Source organism: Amphibalanus amphitrite, unplaced genomic scaffold (assembly GCF_019059575.1).
Source record: "Amphibalanus amphitrite isolate SeventyFive unplaced genomic scaffold, NRLGWU_Aamphi_draft 001353F_arrow, whole genome shotgun sequence".
NCBI lineage: Eukaryota > Metazoa > Arthropoda > Thecostraca > Balanomorpha > Balanidae > Amphibalanus > Amphibalanus amphitrite.
The window spans coordinates 23,547-41,046 of record NW_024882846.1 but is presented as its reverse complement, the minus strand read 5'-3'; the positions used below and the strand labels follow the sequence as shown (position 1 = coordinate 41,046).

The following is a 17,500-nucleotide window of genomic DNA, read 5'->3' as shown; positions in this document are numbered from 1 at the left end:
GTTCGGACGGCGTTCCCACGGCTGGTTGGCCGTCACCCGGCGGCCCCCGGCGCTGACCCGGCCGGCCCGAACGGAGCGGAGCCGCCCCTGACCAGGTCACCACCGGCCGCAGTGAGGGGCGCATCTCCTCCCCTCCCCGCACTGACCCGCGCCACAGCGCCGCACCTCCCTGAGAGCGTCGGTGCGTCCCGCCGGGTCCGGCAATGACTAGCGGTAGCCACCTAATGGCGTGATTAACGTGGTGGTCACGGATGCGCTATTTGGATAGCTCATAATGGGAGAATATAACGAGCCAATTGGCAGCCGCGCCGACTCACCATTAAGTGGTCTCATTAATAAGCCCGGTCGAAAACCTCCGGGATCTGTTATCAAAATAATAGCATTAGCATTCAATGGTATAATTAGCTCACAATGGCCACGTTCTCCGAATGTGTTGTTCGGTTTGTGTTGTTCCGATTGGGTGTTTTGAAGACGCCGCTGTTGTAATTAGGGACGATGAGCCGGCGGTCGCAGAGTTGCGCGGGCCTGTCTCGAAGTCTGTGCGGGGGTGCGGTCTCCGTGGCTGGCTATCTGCCGGCTCTGGTCGGCCGGCGCTGCACAACTCGCCGCAGTCACATCCATCGCCGTCTAATGGACCGCACAATTAGCCTCTTGGCTCCCCTAATGATTTGTATTTAATCACCAGGAAGGACGGCCTCAATTTCGATCGCCGTAACTCGCTGCCGCGCTGGGTGTGGCTCTCCTGTGAGGTCGGACGGCTGAGTGGTCTTGCAGCCTTCAGAGCGTGGCTGCACGCCGTTTCTCGTATTTACTGAAGCCATTGGACGGCCCCGGTGACAAGGCTTGAATGGTTTCAGCGGAGTTTAAGTGTTAGCAGAGTCGATATCTATCCACTGAGGCCCTCCACGCGCCGCGAGAGGACGGTCAGCGTGCTTTACGACTCTTGCACCCACTCATCCTTGGAGAAGATGGTCGTTTAACGCGCACTTTCACATTTCAACCCGCGCACATCCTCGCTCGTGCGTAACCTATGCGTCTCCTCCCACACGTGTCCCAGCAGTGGGGCCTGCCCTTACCGGACATTGCCCAACTGTGCGCTGCGGCTGTCTGGTTTTGAGGTTCACCGACGCTCCTCAGGGTAGCCATTACGCCGGCGGCGGCGCGGCGGGCCGGCGCGGCTGACCCCGGCCCGATACGGAGCACGGCCGTGGGAACGAAGCCCCTCGGCGGACTCGTCTTCCATATCGGCTCTGATCGGCGCACAGTTTCCTCGGTGGCCGCCGGGGAAGGCGGCGCCCGTTTACCCGGTCCCGCGGCGGCCGGGCCGGGGCGGGACGCCCCGTCACGGATCAGCCTGGTTACCCAACGGAGCCCGGTCGACCCGCGAGGAGCAGCGGCCCGCGGCGACCGGCAGCGATCCGCAGCCGTCAGAACCAACAGCCAAGACAGAGAGCGCTTTGTGTGCGCAGAGATTGCACACTGAAACGATGCAGATGCGTGGAACGGCACGTATCATGCGGTTATCAATTTCACAACGGTTTCGTGAAATAATCACAGGTCTCCAGTGCTGTGCGCGGCGCGGCAGCGGTCGGCGGACGCGGGTTGATTTGTGCGGCGCGCACTGCGGTTGGATCACACTCCGTAAATGGCGCTGTAACTTTGACCAGCGCGCACCCCGTGTAATGAACGACCTGCGTGACTCGGACGGCGGCATCCGTCCGTTGCCGCAGTCGCTGCTAATTGCGGATGGCATTGATAGCACCCACGGCGGCGCGAGGGGGAGACAACGCGGGGCCCGTGTCTTTGACGGACTGACACCTGTGTCACAGCCACAACCTGTGTCAAGCCTATCACACCCTGTGTCACAGCGGCGGTCTGAATCGTTGCGCCCGTTAATTTTAATGTTTTGTCGTGATGTGTTATGTGCCGTGCTGCTGTGCTATGTCTGTGTGTGCCTCTCCTGGCCCGGCGACCCCGCCTGCTACATTTCGCGTGCCCGCGAGGAGTGCGGCTCGCCCTGTCGGCACCTCTTTCAGTATTCTACGAACGGGCCTCGCACCACTAATGATGGGTTATTGCAGTTGGACTCGTGAGAAACCTTAACCGACTCATAAAGAACCGTTAGAATTGGACTTTCCGAAGGTTTATTCTAAACAGTATATACCGGATTATGAACTGCGGTGCTTGTTCGTGGGGTTTGTAATGGCTTTGTGCCGAAACCGTGAGCCGTATGGGTGAATGGTTCTTAAAAGAGCAAAAATCGTGAACGCAGCCGGGTCTCTGACGCCTAATGGACTCGTTCTGTTCTCGATAGCATTGCATTGCGTCAGCGTTGTTCAATTATGTCGGCTCTGTGCGCCAGCGACCAGCCTCATGGCAGCCAACCCCGTGATTTAAAACACATTAGGCGAAATTAATGATTTGTGCTGGTCGGTGGGGCAGCGCGTCAGCAGCGGCAGCGCCGGCAGCCAGCGCTCCGATAGTGTAGTATCATGTAGCGTAATGTAGCGTAATGCGATGTAGTGTAATGCAGTGCGCTGAGTAGCGTAATCGATCGTTACGGGACCGCCTACGGGAGCCGCGGGCGTGTGTGTATCGGGAGAATCTGCAGTCTGCACCCGCTGACTGACCTACTGGGCGGGGCTCTGTGGCATGACCTCAACTGACCTGACACTAGTGAACCGCCTTGATGGAACTTAGCATTGTTAAACAAAACATTACAGTGTTGGACGTGCCTAGAGTGATGTGATGACCCATGCAAAACCGCGTCTGTCTGCCCCTTGGAACGACCTGACCTGCCCCGTGACCCAGCCTGACCTGACCTCTGTTCTCTCTCTCTCTCCGGCAGAGTCACCCATCAGCGATAACGACAAGTCGGGCTCGACGTCCCCGTCTGACTCGCCCTCGCCGAGGTCGCCCCCGTCGGACCTGCTGCCGGGCCGGTACAGCTCGCCGTTCGACTTCCACTCCTGCTTCCCGACGCTGCTAGCGCTGGAGAAAATCCAGGGCTACAACCAGTGAGTACTGAGACTGGTCTGGTCTCGTAATGCGACCGCCGCGCCGGGGGCGCTACAGATGCGGGACTATGCATAGTAGATGAAACCAGCCTCGGCGAACGGAGAAGGTATTTCCGCTGGGAAGCCGGCCGTTCTGAATCCATCATGGTGTAAATTCTTACCCATCCGCGGACGATCCGATTAGAGCTCTTGGGTTGAGTTCAATCTGCGGGATATTCGAGTGAGTTGTATGAAATATCAGCCCGCGGCGCGCGCGCATGTGCGCTGCACGACCTCGCCTACAGCAGAGAGGCGTCGGCTATTTCAGCATATTAATTCCGCTCCATTTCGAGAAATTAATCCCGGCCGGGTCGTGGTCGGCCGGCGGGGTAGGTGGTCGGCTCGCGCGGGCCGCCGCCGCGCCGCCTCCGCCCGCGTCAGAGGCTTGTAATCTGGGCGGGATGCGGCCGAACCGTCGGCGCTGTGGCCGGCGATTAGTCCAGATTTATCGGTTTGGGTTCACACCCTTTTACACAACACTCTGCCGGATTTATAGTCGACTGAAGGGCGGCCGGCAGCCTGCCCGGCCCAGCAGCAGACCAGCGGCGGCGGCGCGTGGAGGGGTGGATGGGACTCGTTCGTATGCGTTACAGCACGTCCAGCTCCGTACGAGCCCCTGCGTCGGACCAGCAACAAGACAGCTCATAATTGCAGTTGATCTACGGATGTGGGAGCCCGGCGCCACCGGGCGCTGCGACGGATTCATCTCATTTATGGTTTTGTTTATCTTGTAGAGCGGGTTCGGAGGGCCGGCGCCGCCCTGACCCTCGTCTGGGTTTCTCCGGGATCACTGGATGTGCTGTCGATGATATGCTCCGCCCCCTGCTGAGAGGAGCCAGAGAAACTGGGTGTAGACACTGCGGCGCCGAGGTCAGACAGCCCCGACATGTTAAACATGATAGTACACAATGCCGCTAGCGTTTGGTTCTCGAGAAATTCCTTCGACGGGAACGCTGCTCCCCGTTTCGGCAGTACCAGCTCAATCAGTTTGTTCTTTCAAAACACAGACATTTACAGGCTCGTGAAACTCGACGAGTATCTGACGTGAAGGCTGAAAACAAGCTGAAGCGATCACGATTAAACCTTACAAAAATCAATGACGTCAGCTAATCCATATGACATTGTTAGACTCAACATAGGTAGTGATATGTCAGCGCGCTACCTTGACGCAGAGGTTTCTTCTGGGAAACGGCGTCTAGGGAAGGAAACCGGCAGTCGATCGGAGCTAAATCGGTTAGCGTTTCTGCCGACCTCTCACGTCATGTGTGTACCATATCAATATGTCCTGCACACGATTCAGACTCTGAACCGCTGGAGGTTGGCAGCTAACGCCGCGTGAGAGATAAAACGATACCTATACGACACCGACCGCTTCCGAAATGACACACGATGGCAATTGCTCCGCCAATCCAAAGGGGTGACTTGTAGGCAGGGGATCCTCCTCCTGTCTCTTCCTTGAGCTTGGGTCTGGAACTGCAAAGAAAGAATCCCGGTGCCGAACATCCTCGCACGCCTCTCCTAGAGCGGGAGTTCTTTTCGTCTGACCTGACCTGACCTCCTGCGCCCCGTCCTCGCCGTTGACCGCAGTCGCCGTGATTGACCCGTCCCCACTGTCGGTCACCATCGGTCCAGTGACGGGCGCGGCACCTGGGCCGTCCTATCGGCGCGACCAGCGACACACATCCACGTTATGAGGTCGTTACGGCATCGGAGCAGCGCTCGGCGGCGATAAACCAGCCACCAGAGAGTAAACCTGTCGACAACGACGCTGGTGATGACGCCGCCGGCTACGGGTCCAGTCTGCACGTCACCGACGGCCTCGACGAGCGGCCGCCGCCGAGACATGTCGCAAATTGAGACGTCAACGTGACCTTACCTATGAGTTGTATCGTAAAATAGCGGCCGTTATCTGGGTCGATCTGAGCGGCGGGGGTGATATTAATTAGCAGGCTGGATGGCGGTGTAGAGTGATGGCGTGGTGAGGTGACGGATTCACCCGTTGGTGACTCGGTCGGGCGTGGAGAACGATCTTCTCCATGACAGAGCGTCCCGCCGGGGCGCCGCCCTCAGTTCTTTGCTGACAAATCGTCAGCACACAGCTCGCTGACCGGATGAATGCTATCGGCGGCGGGCGTTAGCCTTTTGTGGCGGCGGCGGGCGGCGGTATCTGCTCGGAGATCGGCCGGCCGACCCACGCCCGGTGGCGCCGCGCCGGGCAGCGCCGAGGGACCGATTCACAGTAGCCGGCCGCTCGGCGAGGGTGCCGGGCGGGGCGAGCCGCCACGGCCGCCCTCCGTCAGGATTACGGAGCCGCGTCGCGCCATGGGCCGGGCCCGGCGACCTCCGCCACCGCCACCCGCTATAAACTGACGGCTAACACACGGCGGCGCTAGCGGTCGGACTCTGATCTGATACGGCGGCCCGAGCTGCCGCTCAGGTCCGGCAGGCCGACAGAGGCACGCTGCCGACGGCAGAGCTCGGCACGGGCATCAGTACAGCTCGACCAAGATATGTTGCTAGATCGACCCCGCCGACAGGCGACAGGACACTCGAGCCTCGGCCGGGCCGGGTGGATTATCCGAACGGTTTTGGTGTAAGCGCGGATTACACCGCTAATGTCCGCGGGTCTGGCACTGATGTCTCTCTGTGGTCTGCCCGCTGCGTCACGCCGTTACGTTTGTAGTGACGTTACGGTCCACTTAAAGGCGTCACGGTGGCCACGGAGGGGCATGGCGCCCGAGTTACCACTAAGTTCATCACTCATAAGCACTTCAGCTACTGGTTACTGTGTCGGCGTTGCGGTTACCTGGATACTGTCGTGTTACAGGGTGGAAAGTAATTACGCGAACATACTTTTTCGTCTTATAGCAATGGAAAAAGCGGCGGTAACATGAAAATTTCATCTTTTCATATATTCCTATTTATGTGCGATACACTGACAAAGGCGTTCAGGCATAATTGACATGAGCATGTCAAGCACTGTTGGCCAAAGCTTAGTCCACGCCTCCTGGAGCTGTCTGGTGAGGCAATCGATGTTGGTGGCTACTAGCAGCTCTTAGACGCTCTCCTGAAGAGTCGCCTGGATATTTTTGATCAAATTGAGGCCTGGGCTATTCCCAGATTGACCATTATATGCCCAGAAGAAGAACGGGTTCTCAAAGCACCAGTCTTGCGTCTTTTTGGCCGTGAGAGGAAGGACTTTATCAATCATGAAGAAGAGTTTCTTTGCGTCGGGCACAAAAGTGCGCTCAATCATTTTGCCCCTTTTGGTGCATTGATGGATTAGATAAAGAGACTCGTCTGGAAGGATGTTCCACTAGTTGTATACTTTATTTTTGGTGGCCTTGTTGGTCACTACATGCAATTCTGACACCATCCGGGCACTCATAACACGCTGATGTGTGTTCCTTTGCCGGATGTTTGAAGGTTGGGACGGGCGGGACGTCGGACGCATCAGCAGCCCCCAACGCGTTGTTCTGCAGGTTTGACGGATGAAATAGCTTCGAAGATGTCTCACCCAACCACAAAGCCAGCTGCCTGTCCTCCTCTGTTTAGGTTTGGCGGTCTTTAGAAAACTTAAATTGACAATCCTGCTGTTAATTCATGAATTTTGGCCATCTCGATTGTTTGTACGGCTTGATTTTCGAATTTTCACGGATTTATGCATGAATCGTGATATCTTAGATCGGGTACCCGGCCAAAGTAAACCATTTCGCCTGTTTTCGGGTCGACTGTTGTCGTTTGGTTGCGGAAATGGTGACCACCCATTCGGCGCCTGAATTCGCCGAGGTTTTACTGCCGCCAACGGCTTTGCTTTTTAAGTCCTCTTAAGTTTTATTATGCTTCAACCAAAGGTGTAATTGAGTAATGCTGGTGCCGAGACCGTTCCGAGTCCCTTCCGCACCAATCCAGCCAAAATAATCACAAACGCTTTCCCTGGCAACTTCAAATTGAGCTCTTTGCCCATTTTGGTCTTGAGCAGCGTATGGCGTCAGAACCATTCGAAGCCGAGAGGTGTTGTAGACCTTCCAAGTCATTTTTCAAAGTAAGGTCACTTTTGTTAGATGAGGCGACAACAAACACGACCAGTCATGTTCCATAACAGCCCGCGCTCATACAAAATCTCCACTGACGGGCGAAATTGTAAGAAAATACATGTTCGCGTAATTACTTTCCACCCTGTAGGCGTTGCAGTTGCCCAATGGAATCCGGTGCTAGCAGCCCATGCAGCGATGCAGTCTTTATTGTCTAAAACAGCGATGGAATCTCTAGTGCTAGCTACTTGTGTGCTAATGCAGTCACTCGTGTTGCTATCATTGAGCGCGTTGCAGTCTCCGGGAGGATATATTTAGTGTTTTTAGTTGAAAGCACTACTGTCCTCGGTTTCAAGCTGCCGATGTTACTGGGTCCCTTCACATGACTCGTTCGGTCTGCGTCCAGGCAGTCGCACCTGCGGAGAACCGAACACGAACCGGTGGTGGCGGCACTGAACAGGAGCCGTTTTTGTCGCATTTGTGCCCGTCATCGCCGGCAAAGCCCCGCCCGACGCGCCGCTGCCGATGCGCCGTAAAAACCTCGTTAGCTCCGACCGGGAGAGAGAAGAGGAGAGGAGAATAGTGTCGGAGAGGGAGCGGGCCAGGGCGTCGTTTGTATGCGAGAGATCTTGCCGAGGGATGAACAGGAAGGGTGGCGACGGTAGCGGCCGGGATGAGAGGTTGGGAAACTGAACGGTTTGCCGCTGCAGCACTAATGGGGCCGGGAAAACGGAGCCAAGATGGGCCGGCCCGATCACGCCCGGGAAAATTCGCCGCCTCAATTATTGCATGCGTGTAATGGAGTTAGTTCTTTATGAGCGTTGCGAAAGCAGCCGAAGCGCGATCTTTTTACCGCGGCGCGCGCGCGCTGACACCACCCCGTGGACTTGCCACACCTCTGGAGCCGGTGGGTGACCCCGATAGTTGGCCCGCTCTTGGTCGGCCGGTCCGCGATCCACGGTTCTGCGCTCAGGGCCGAGCCGGCGGCGGCGCGGCGGCCCTCTCCGCCCGGCAGCCTTGGCCCGCGGCGGCCGCTCGGCGGATCTTTACGTCAGCACGCCGCCTCTCCGGCAAATCCGAGGACCTGTCCGGTGGGCCGGCGGCCGCGGCGGAACCGGACCGCCGCCCGCCGGTGGCGTGGTGAGGTCGTAAACCTTCGCGGTCAGCACGCACTGCACGGCGCCACCGGCGGCCGGTTGCCTCACACGGCCGGCGGGTCCGCTGCGGACCCTGCTGCCCTGTAAGGGCGCACGGCCACCGCCCCGCCGACCGGCCGGCCTCTGCCGCCGGCGGCGGTCGGCCGGCCGGCGCGCGTGGCCGGAGCCGCTGCACGCGCCGCCGTGCCGGCCACGCCGCGGGGACGTTCCGCTGGCCCGCCGACCCGGCCGGCCATTTCACGGGCACGGCCGAGCCGACGCCGTCTCGCTCGGCGAACCGCGCCAACAAAGGCGGACTCCGCCGAAAAAGGGTCGGCCGCACAGAATCGGTCGTCGGCCGCGCGCCGGCCCACTCGGCTGCACGGCCCGCCGCTCCTCCCTGGCCCGTTATGCGCTCGCCGTGGCGAAACGCCCACGGAATGGGAGGCCCCGCCCTGGCGACCGGCGACCGGCGCCGGCCGGCCGCGCTGTGCGTCTCCTCAGGGCGGAGCGGCCCGTCGGCTCTCACGTGCGGACACGATCGCCGGGCGGGAGACTATCGGCCGCGTGAGTTCTAACGTCTGTTGGGCGCATCTACCTCGTCATTAGTGTCCGTTGCATAGAGGATTGATGAGGCCTATCTGGGTTTTGAATTAGAAGCCAGCAAAGGGCGGCGTGACTGACCAATATTCCGAATAATGTTTGTTTAATCAGGCTGGCTTCCTTCCCCGTAACTGATAATAAATGAGCTGGGGCGTGGGCGTGCAGGGTCACGTTTTAGAGAGAAATCGTAGGTGTGGTCCGCACCTGAGCATTGAAATTGCCTTCCCAGGCACTTTGAGTTAAGGTCAGTGTGTTAATTTGTTTAAATACATGTCAACTCTGATGACTTCAAATCACGATGCAAACTTAATCACCGGAACTTAACCATGTTCGAATCGACTGCAGAAAAGGGCGAAAGGAAAGGCGTGCCTAATTATATTTTAGTACACCGTACGGATTATTTGCAATCAGCCAAACACAGCTCGCCAATACACCGGCGCTTTTCACTCTAGCACCGCATACCGGAAAAACCTCTCGAGTACGATATGGACCGGTGAAGCATAAAATGCCAATTCAGAACCCGTCCTTGATAGACGTCCTTCGCTTTCACTGCAATACCCAACATGCAGGTCAATATGAGATAACTAATTCTAAGTGAATGATCGATTCGGCGGCCCCGCCCCTGCCCGGATGGCCCCGGTTTGATGATATCTATCACCGCTGATGACCTAAACTCTCCACTAACGACGCGAATTCTCAAATCCGCGGCCTTCCGCGGCGATCACGTTTGAGTTTTAGTGTTTCCTATTGCCGCGGTGGCCTCCGCACAGCCGCGGGCTTGGGTGGAATACCAAGCAGGCCTAACACTCGTACGGCACACGAGCTGGCGGCAATTAATCCCGTTCCCAGATCAGTACAACACTCGTGACGGGCATTGCAGAGCGCGATAGAGACATGCAACCGCGCCGCCGGGATCGCTCGCCCAACCAGCTTTGGACTCTTGGCAAATTGGGTGAGGCTATCTTCATGTCACTACGACTACATACCTACATTGTTTGTTTGACAAATTTAAACATGAGACACAAAATGAGTATTTTTAAAACACGAATGTATGACTGAGAGACCATCATACCCAAGTACCTATCGAATGTAGCATAGAAATTATATGAGTAAGAACGGGTGCGATGTTGAGCGCACTCATCGCTGGTCACTGGTCAGTCGTCAGTCGGGGCTGGGTTTCGCGTCGGCGCGACTCGGGACGACCTTGTGACAGCTCGTCAGACGGGTCCAGTCTGCCAATTTGCGCGGATAATCCACCAGTAGCAGCGCTATGGGGGTGACCGATCGCACCAGTCACCGCTGCGAGCCGGTATTGTTCGGGACGGGTCGCACCGACCGCCGCCGAATATACCGCCTCTTCGTTAGCGACCGGGCGCCCGCGCCGCGTCCGTCATTAGCGCCGCTGCGCCACTTACGCCACCGCCGCGTCACTTATGCCGCCGGCGCGTCACGCCCGTAGCTTCTGAGCCGCGAGTGGCCGAAACAATCGGCCATTTGCCTGTCACCGACTGACAGCATAAAGGGGAAGAGAAACACCAAATTACGGCGGTTGTGATGCGTGTTAAAATGCGATTGTGGATATTATTCTTGGATTAACGTAATGACATGATGTGGAGATGGAATTAAATTGATGAAATACTAGGACTTACTCCACAAGGAGATCGAATGGGTCGGAGCGCTTTCAATATGTATTATACATATCGTCGTCAGCGAATCAATAACGGGTCGAATTGTCACTGATGTTCACTTTAATTCCTGTATCGACCGTCTATCAATGATCCTTTGATTGTGTATTGCTACACTGACCTTTCCCTCCCTGTAACAACACCCAAGCTCGTGTCTGTCTGAAAATGTAGCTGATTTCTGTTCAGTCTCAGCCTTTCGCTCTCAGTCCGTCTGTCAGAAGATTGTGATCTCTTTCATCCCAGTGTTGACTGGTTATGCTCGCGTTATACCTGCCACTCTCTTCCCTGTATCTTCACCAAATCTGACCGCAGCCCTCTCTGTTTCCCTCAGCGCCCGGCTGCCCTCTTCAGTGTCCCTCTCCGGGTCTGCGGACGTGCACCACAGCGTCTTCTCCAACCTACCCGCCTCAGACGGCCAGCAGCCCTCCAGCAAGGCAGCCGCCGAGGCGCGCCGGAAAAAGTCGCACCGCTGCGACTACACCGGCTGTGGAAAGGTCTACACCAAGAGCTCGCACCTCAAGGCGCACAAGCGCACCCACACAGGTAAGGACGATGAAGGGAAGGTGTGGAATGGTGTGGAGGGGATGAAAGATAGAGAGAGGGAGGGAGGGAAGGAATGGGGTATGAAATGGAGGGAAAGTGTAGAAGGGAGGAGGGTAAAAGGGAGGCAGGGAGTGAAGGCAGAGTGGAAGAGAGGGAGGAAGGGGTGAGAGGGAGAGAGGGCGTGGAAGCGGGGGCGTTACTCGTGAGTTGGGGGCAGTCACGCTTTATTACGGCACTGTAGCGAGTTGAGTCTGTTGAGCAGGAACAAACGGTGGGAAAGGTTGCCAACGGCTCGGAGCTAGTTATTTTCGAGTGTCAAATATGACACTTGCAAATGAGGTGTTTAAACCGTAAAATGGGTGGCATTGTTGTTACGAATGGCTCTACTGTATGGCGAGCGGAGCGATTCAGTAAACCGTTGCGCTTGGCTAAACCGCTCGTAGTTTACCCAAGTCTCATCTCGCATTCATAGAAAATGTTGTGAAAGAAGTCGTGACTTCATGAATTCGAGTAACGACCTAGATAACTCTGAGCGAAGTTCAACGTGAGCTATGGTCCAAGGATGTGTTTATATCGTAAGCACGGGCTCAGGATCATCTGTGTAAGCCGGTGCGCCAAGCAGCTCACATACGATGCCGAGCTATGTTGCAAGCTGACCTGACCTTTGGCCGGGAAAAGCCGTGACCAAATTAAATCAGCGGACCGTCTGCTTTATGGAGCTGCGCTAATTCGGCTGCCATTGCTGGACGGCCGCCAATCAGCTGTAACTGATCGCACTGCAGCCGGCCGCTAAAACGCCGCCATTGCACGCATCGGCCGCAATTAGACCGCTGCGGCACTGGCGATTTTATTGGCCGTGCCAATTGTGGGAGGCACCGCGTAATGGAGCCGATTTCGCTCTCGTCCATGGCGTTCTCGGAAGCCGGCCGGCCGACTCGTAAACTGGTCCGTGTGATGCCGAGACGCTCGGATCGTCGACGATACGCCCCCGAATGACTTGGGACCGTCACGATGCGCCGGTCGGACTAACAGCTTTTATGAGCGGTGCCTGCATTGTCCCGCGCCGCGCGCGATTGTTTTACCCAGGGCAATTGCTCGGTGCAGTGCAAACCGGCCGAGCATGGGTTTTATTATGATTGGCTGCTGGGTGGTGAGCTCCGCGCCGGCAGAAGCAGCTGTGTACTCTGACGCTGTGTTCGAGCCCGCTGACGTTCTGTTTTGTCCGTTTCCAGGTGAAAAGCCGTACGAATGCACGTGGGAGGGCTGCAACTGGAAGTTTGCGCGCTCCGACGAGCTGACACGACACTATCGGAAGCACACTGGCCAGAAGCCGTTCCGGTGTACGCAGTGCAACCGCTCGTTCTCGCGCAGTGACCACCTGTCCCTGCACGCGCGGAGGCATGTGTGACGCTAGTGACAGCTGGGCAAGGACAAACGAAACTCTAGTGTTGCCGCCCGCCGCCGAATGGCGCCACCGAGCGCATGGACGCCCTGTGACCGGTGATCGGACGCCCCCGCGCCGCGGGTCACGTGCTCGCGAATGAGTGGGTGACGTCATTTGATTTTGCAAATGGTACAAAGATACCGTGCTGATTGGGAGCGGGTTCGGGCGCGGTCCCCACGCCTTGTCCGGCCGCGAAAGGCCCGAGTTCATACTGTGACACCACCGGTCTCCGCCCATCGAGGCATGGGCGCACGCACACAAAGTAGGAAATATGATGTACATTACTAATTTATACATGTGTGCCTACCGGTGCTCGTCAGGTGCTTAAAGCATTCTTACAGGGTTGTGAACACGATGGTCTCAAGATGAATTCCCCCCGAAAAAGGAGTGCTAGCTGGAGACGGTTTCTAAGCCCTCGATAGGTGGCGCAGTCCACAGCCTAGCCAGCCAGATTCGGAATCTACTCTGTGTAGTTGGATATCACTTTAAAATCAGCCGGCCTTATGAATGACAGTGTTCTGGGATCGACCTGTCTCCATCTTGTATCGCGCTTCTACATCTTGTCAATTCGAACGCCTTCGACCAGTCCTAAGTCGACCTTTTAGCGTCAGACCGCTGTTAAGAGTGGCACGGGGCCTCCGGACCCGAAATCCGGCCCCTCGCCGGGCCTACGGGCTGCGTCCCGTGAAAAGCCTGCTGTCTTTCGAGCTGCAGTGGCCACCAGTGCCGCCTGCGCGTGCCTTATCACCCCTGTCTGTGACTGTCCGCGGAAAGAGCGAGATGGGAGAGAGAGGGACAGAGAGTGAGAGTGAAGAGAGAGAGAGAGAGAGAGAGAGAGAGAGAGGGAGAGGGGGATGGAGAGAGCGTGTGTGTCCCAGTGGAGTCTCTCGTCAGTCCGCGCCCGCCCCAGACAGGAGTGACGCCTTAGCGGTACCTGAAGATGGCTTATTCCCTGAACAACTCGAGACCAATCCCGTGCCAAGTCATAATTGTTATATTTTTGTATGCGTAGATGACTGTGCCTTGTTCGAGGGCCTACTCTGTACATTCCATATTGTATAGTGCAAAATATATAAACTATATATTGTATCAAACAAGAGTGTTTGGATAAGAAAATATCTCATCTGCCCAGGGACACAGAAGATACTCGTATAATCCAGTGGAAACGAGTCAAGCTCTTAGCTCCGCACACATTTTGAGAAAAGGTATAGTGCATAATATGACACATCACAATGAGCCTTTAGTCATGGGAAGAAACATGGGAAGCTAATGGAACCATTGTTCCATTCTTAGGTAGCACACAGAAGACATCACCAATTGAAACACTGCATAGGCTCCCATTTCTGAGACACACGAAAGGCTTGGAGAATAAACGAAAACGACACCGAAAATAGAAACGTAACCAAGCTGTAGGTTTCTGGGACAAGAGTGACACATCAACATAAGCACCTACATTTTGTGAATTAGGCTCGCAAGTCCCATTGCCACTAAAGGGCAAATGATGCACGAGTTAGGCATAACTCAACATAACACTCGGCCTTCACTGCTGCGTGACTGCCCATTACTGTAGGTGTCTATGTATCGCCCTGCTCCGTGCCGTTGAGCCATTACGGGGCGATCTGCGCCAGACGCCCGCCGTCGCACCATCCCTCGGCTCACGGATTTATCACCCACGCGCGCCCCGCCGAGTGGGCAGCACCCGTCACGGACATGAAGACGATGACGTAACCACGAGCTAGCGCTCTGACCACCGCGAACGGGTGATGGTCGGCAGAGAACATGACTCCGTTATGCAGTGAATTATTGCAATTATTGCAGGCCACCATTGATTCAGAAGCAGCCGTGTTGCTAAACCGATGGGTCATCAATGAGGGCAGATGGTTGCGGTTTATGAACGCTTCACGGATTCAGTGTGAGTTTCCCAAGTTCCCAGAGTCAAAGTCTACAGGGTCAGGTCTCTTCAAGGCCAGCAATGGTGTTTGGAGGATGTTGATTATCAAGTGTAGGCAAACGAAGGAATTGGAGCTGAATAATCATGTCATGTCTGAATTGAATTCAGTAATCATAAATGATTTATTTTATCGAGACGAGGCAGAGGAAGCATTACCTACATATTTTATAGCTGTGCTATTCAGCTCAGACCCAATGCACATATTGAAGATGTATGAATTGGACTACGGTAAGCAGGCTGCGGGTGAGCGCCGGCCCACGAACCAGCTCAGAGCCGTAAAACGGCAGAACATTGCTGCAGCAGCGACATCTAGGCACTATCACCATTAGTTTTTTCATACGGCCACCAGAAAGCGCCACCAGCGGGTTTCTCCCTCCTGCCAACTGCGCGCAGCGAGCTGCTTTTCTTTGCGATTGGTTATGCGGTGAAGTTCACAAGAAATAACAAATAGCAGATATAGACCCCGTTTCCATGGGCATCACTGATCCGGATCAGCAAATTTAAATCGTGTATATCTTTTTAATTCTTCTTTACAGGAATTAATTCAAAGTGGATTAAGTTTATACAAACAGTTAATCCCTTATTTTAATTTTCATAAAGTGTCTAACTATACTGGATTAGCTAATCCATTTTCACTGATCCGGATCAGCCATGGAAACGTGGTCATAAAAACCACAATTGAAAACTGATGAGGCATTCGCGAATAAACGACTTCTCATCACGAATAAAGATAAGGTAACCCGGCAGGCGGTGGGACTCCCGGCCACTTTCCGCGCGGTGAAGGGGGGGGGGGGGGCATTTTTTGCCCCCCCCCCCCCGTACGAGTAGTAAAGTAATCTTGCCCCGTACCTCCGAAACTACTGGACGGATTCGTAAAATTCAAACGGCGTTCGATAACCCTGTCAAATAAGTCGAAGGAATTCCAATTTCATTTACCTCAGGGTCACCGATGACGTAACAGGTCTGAGGTCAGGTCAAAGATAAAATGTTGCACCGCGTTCACAGGTCTTCTAGGGAATGCGCTATAACATCGAGTAAACTGTAAAACGCATTTTGTCGAAAATCAGCAATAGGGCTTCAGTTGCCTAGTACATATGTTGCTATTATAGAGGTCACTGATAATACCAGGTCAGGTCACAGGTCAGTTCACCAAGTGTCAGCACATGAACCCAACTTTACTAGCGTTGTGCGATGCATGTTGATGGCCAATTTTTCATTTCCAACTCAATGGTGTAGGTTGTAAGACCATAGGTCAAGGTCAGGTAAAAAAAGGTCAAATTTCAATGATGAATTTTGTGGTTTGGGCGCCCGGTCAAATTTCAAAGTTGATAGTTTTGCATAAAATGGGTATTGCTTCGATGCAGCTCGTCACGGCGAGTCTATGTAATGGTGTCTTTGTTTTGCGCTACGTGGTCTAGAATTGCTAAAAATTGAGTTTGAAAATTGGACGTCATCAATTTTGAACAGTTTTTTTTGCTATAACTTGGCCAAAAAAGTTATCGATCTAAAATTTGGTATGTGGATCTAGAAGGCGGTAGGGACTATCACTTATATTCCGTTTTTCGGAACTCAAAAAACTTTTTGGATTTTTCGGCTATTATGTTCAAAAATATACCTATATTTTGATTTTTGGGGTCAAAATAAAAAAAATCCGAGATAAAAGTTGTATAGCCCTGTTAATTCTACCTACACCTTTTGAGCCTATAATATTTTTCTATATCTCTAAAGCTGTAGGTCTGCCAGCTCATCCCGCGAAACCTTTTTTGTCAAACATGGCAGAAAATACGTCACTCCGACGTCATTAGCGGCCAGCCTATCAGAGCCTTTGGAAAGTTTTTGGTTACAATGTGTAAAAGCTATTCACGGGAAGGTAAAGAAGTTTGGTGACGATCGACGCAGCAGTTCTGGAGATATATCGAGAAAAAACTAAAGGGGGCAAAAAACGCCCCCCCCCTCCCCACCACCTGGAATGTTAAGGGACATCTACAGGAATGGACATCTACAGGAATGCTTACCCTTGAATTAGGTAAATATACGGCCCAGCTATGAATGCCGAGATACCTATGTGTGACTACCTTATCCCTCCCACGATTCCTCAGGACCAGCCCATCCCAATCTCTGATCATGTTTTCCTGTTCTGGGCTGACAGTCACCCTACCCAAGCGGCCGCGGAAAAGGGAAGCTTCAGGAGCATACCCTATTGAGGTGACCGTTTGAATGGCTGGATGGAGGAGCTTGTCCCAATGGGCACACCAAACCCCAGGAAACGGGCTCAGCCGAAGCGGCGCTACAGCCAGAAATCTAGTCTAATACATAGTTACTTCAAATAGCTGCCCCTTCTCTTCTTTTATTACGAGCGAGCGAGCGCAGCGAGCGAAGCGAAGTCATTTCAATATACCTAACGGAAAAATCTCAGGATGAGCGGCCCGGCCCGGCCCGGCCCGGCCCGGCCCGGCCTGTAACGCTTTTGAGAGGCTTATATCTCAGCAACCGCTGGACCGATTGGCCTGCGGTCTTTTTTGCTGGGTAGCCCCATCCCTTCTACCCCGTAATTGACTACTTTTGATACATCTCAGTGACCGTCGTGGCACGTGCCACGTGAAAAGTCAAGGGTGTTCAAGCAGTTTTGCAATAGCAGTGATTTTGAGAGGCGCATATCTCAGCCGCGGCTTGAACGATTGACTTACGGTAAATTTTATAGGGTAGCTGCATCCCTTCTACCAAAGGTCGGATACTCTTAATTGATCTATGTGAGTGACCCCCAGTGCACGTGCAAAATACAACAATAAGAGGTGCCAAATTTGTTCCCATTTCAGTAACTCGGTAATTACTAGGGCGATTTCGCTGAAACTTGGCATACAGGTAGGCAGCCACCAGGCAATGCATTCCCATGTGTTACGGTTAGGGTGCTACTGCACGTGCGCACGTGCAGGGGGCGTTTCCAGATCTCGAGAACGGCTGGGCCGATTGCGCTCAAATTTGGTACACGGTTGGGGACTGGTTAGTAGGGTGCCGTGCAAAAGTCAGTTTGGACCCCGTTTGCACGTG

At 54.6% G+C, this 17,500-nt stretch overlaps 1 protein-coding gene across 2 annotated transcripts in view; it reads left to right on the top strand.

The window, feature by feature from the left end:
* LOC122372373 (Krueppel-like factor 8) overlaps nt 1-13,600 on the top strand; it is a 73,012-nt gene extending 59,412 nt beyond the window's left edge. For both annotated transcript variants that reach the window (XM_043349495.1, XM_043349494.1), the window contains exons 4-6: nt 2,849-3,017; nt 10,846-11,057; nt 12,290-13,600. In XM_043349495.1, coding sequence (XP_043205430.1) covers nt 2,849-3,017; nt 10,846-11,057; nt 12,290-12,465 — 557 coding nt within the window. In that variant the 3' untranslated portion in view covers nt 12,466-13,600. The remainder of the gene's footprint in view (nt 1-2,848; nt 3,018-10,845; nt 11,058-12,289) is intronic.
* Nucleotides 13,601-17,500: the final 3,900 nt, after the last annotated feature.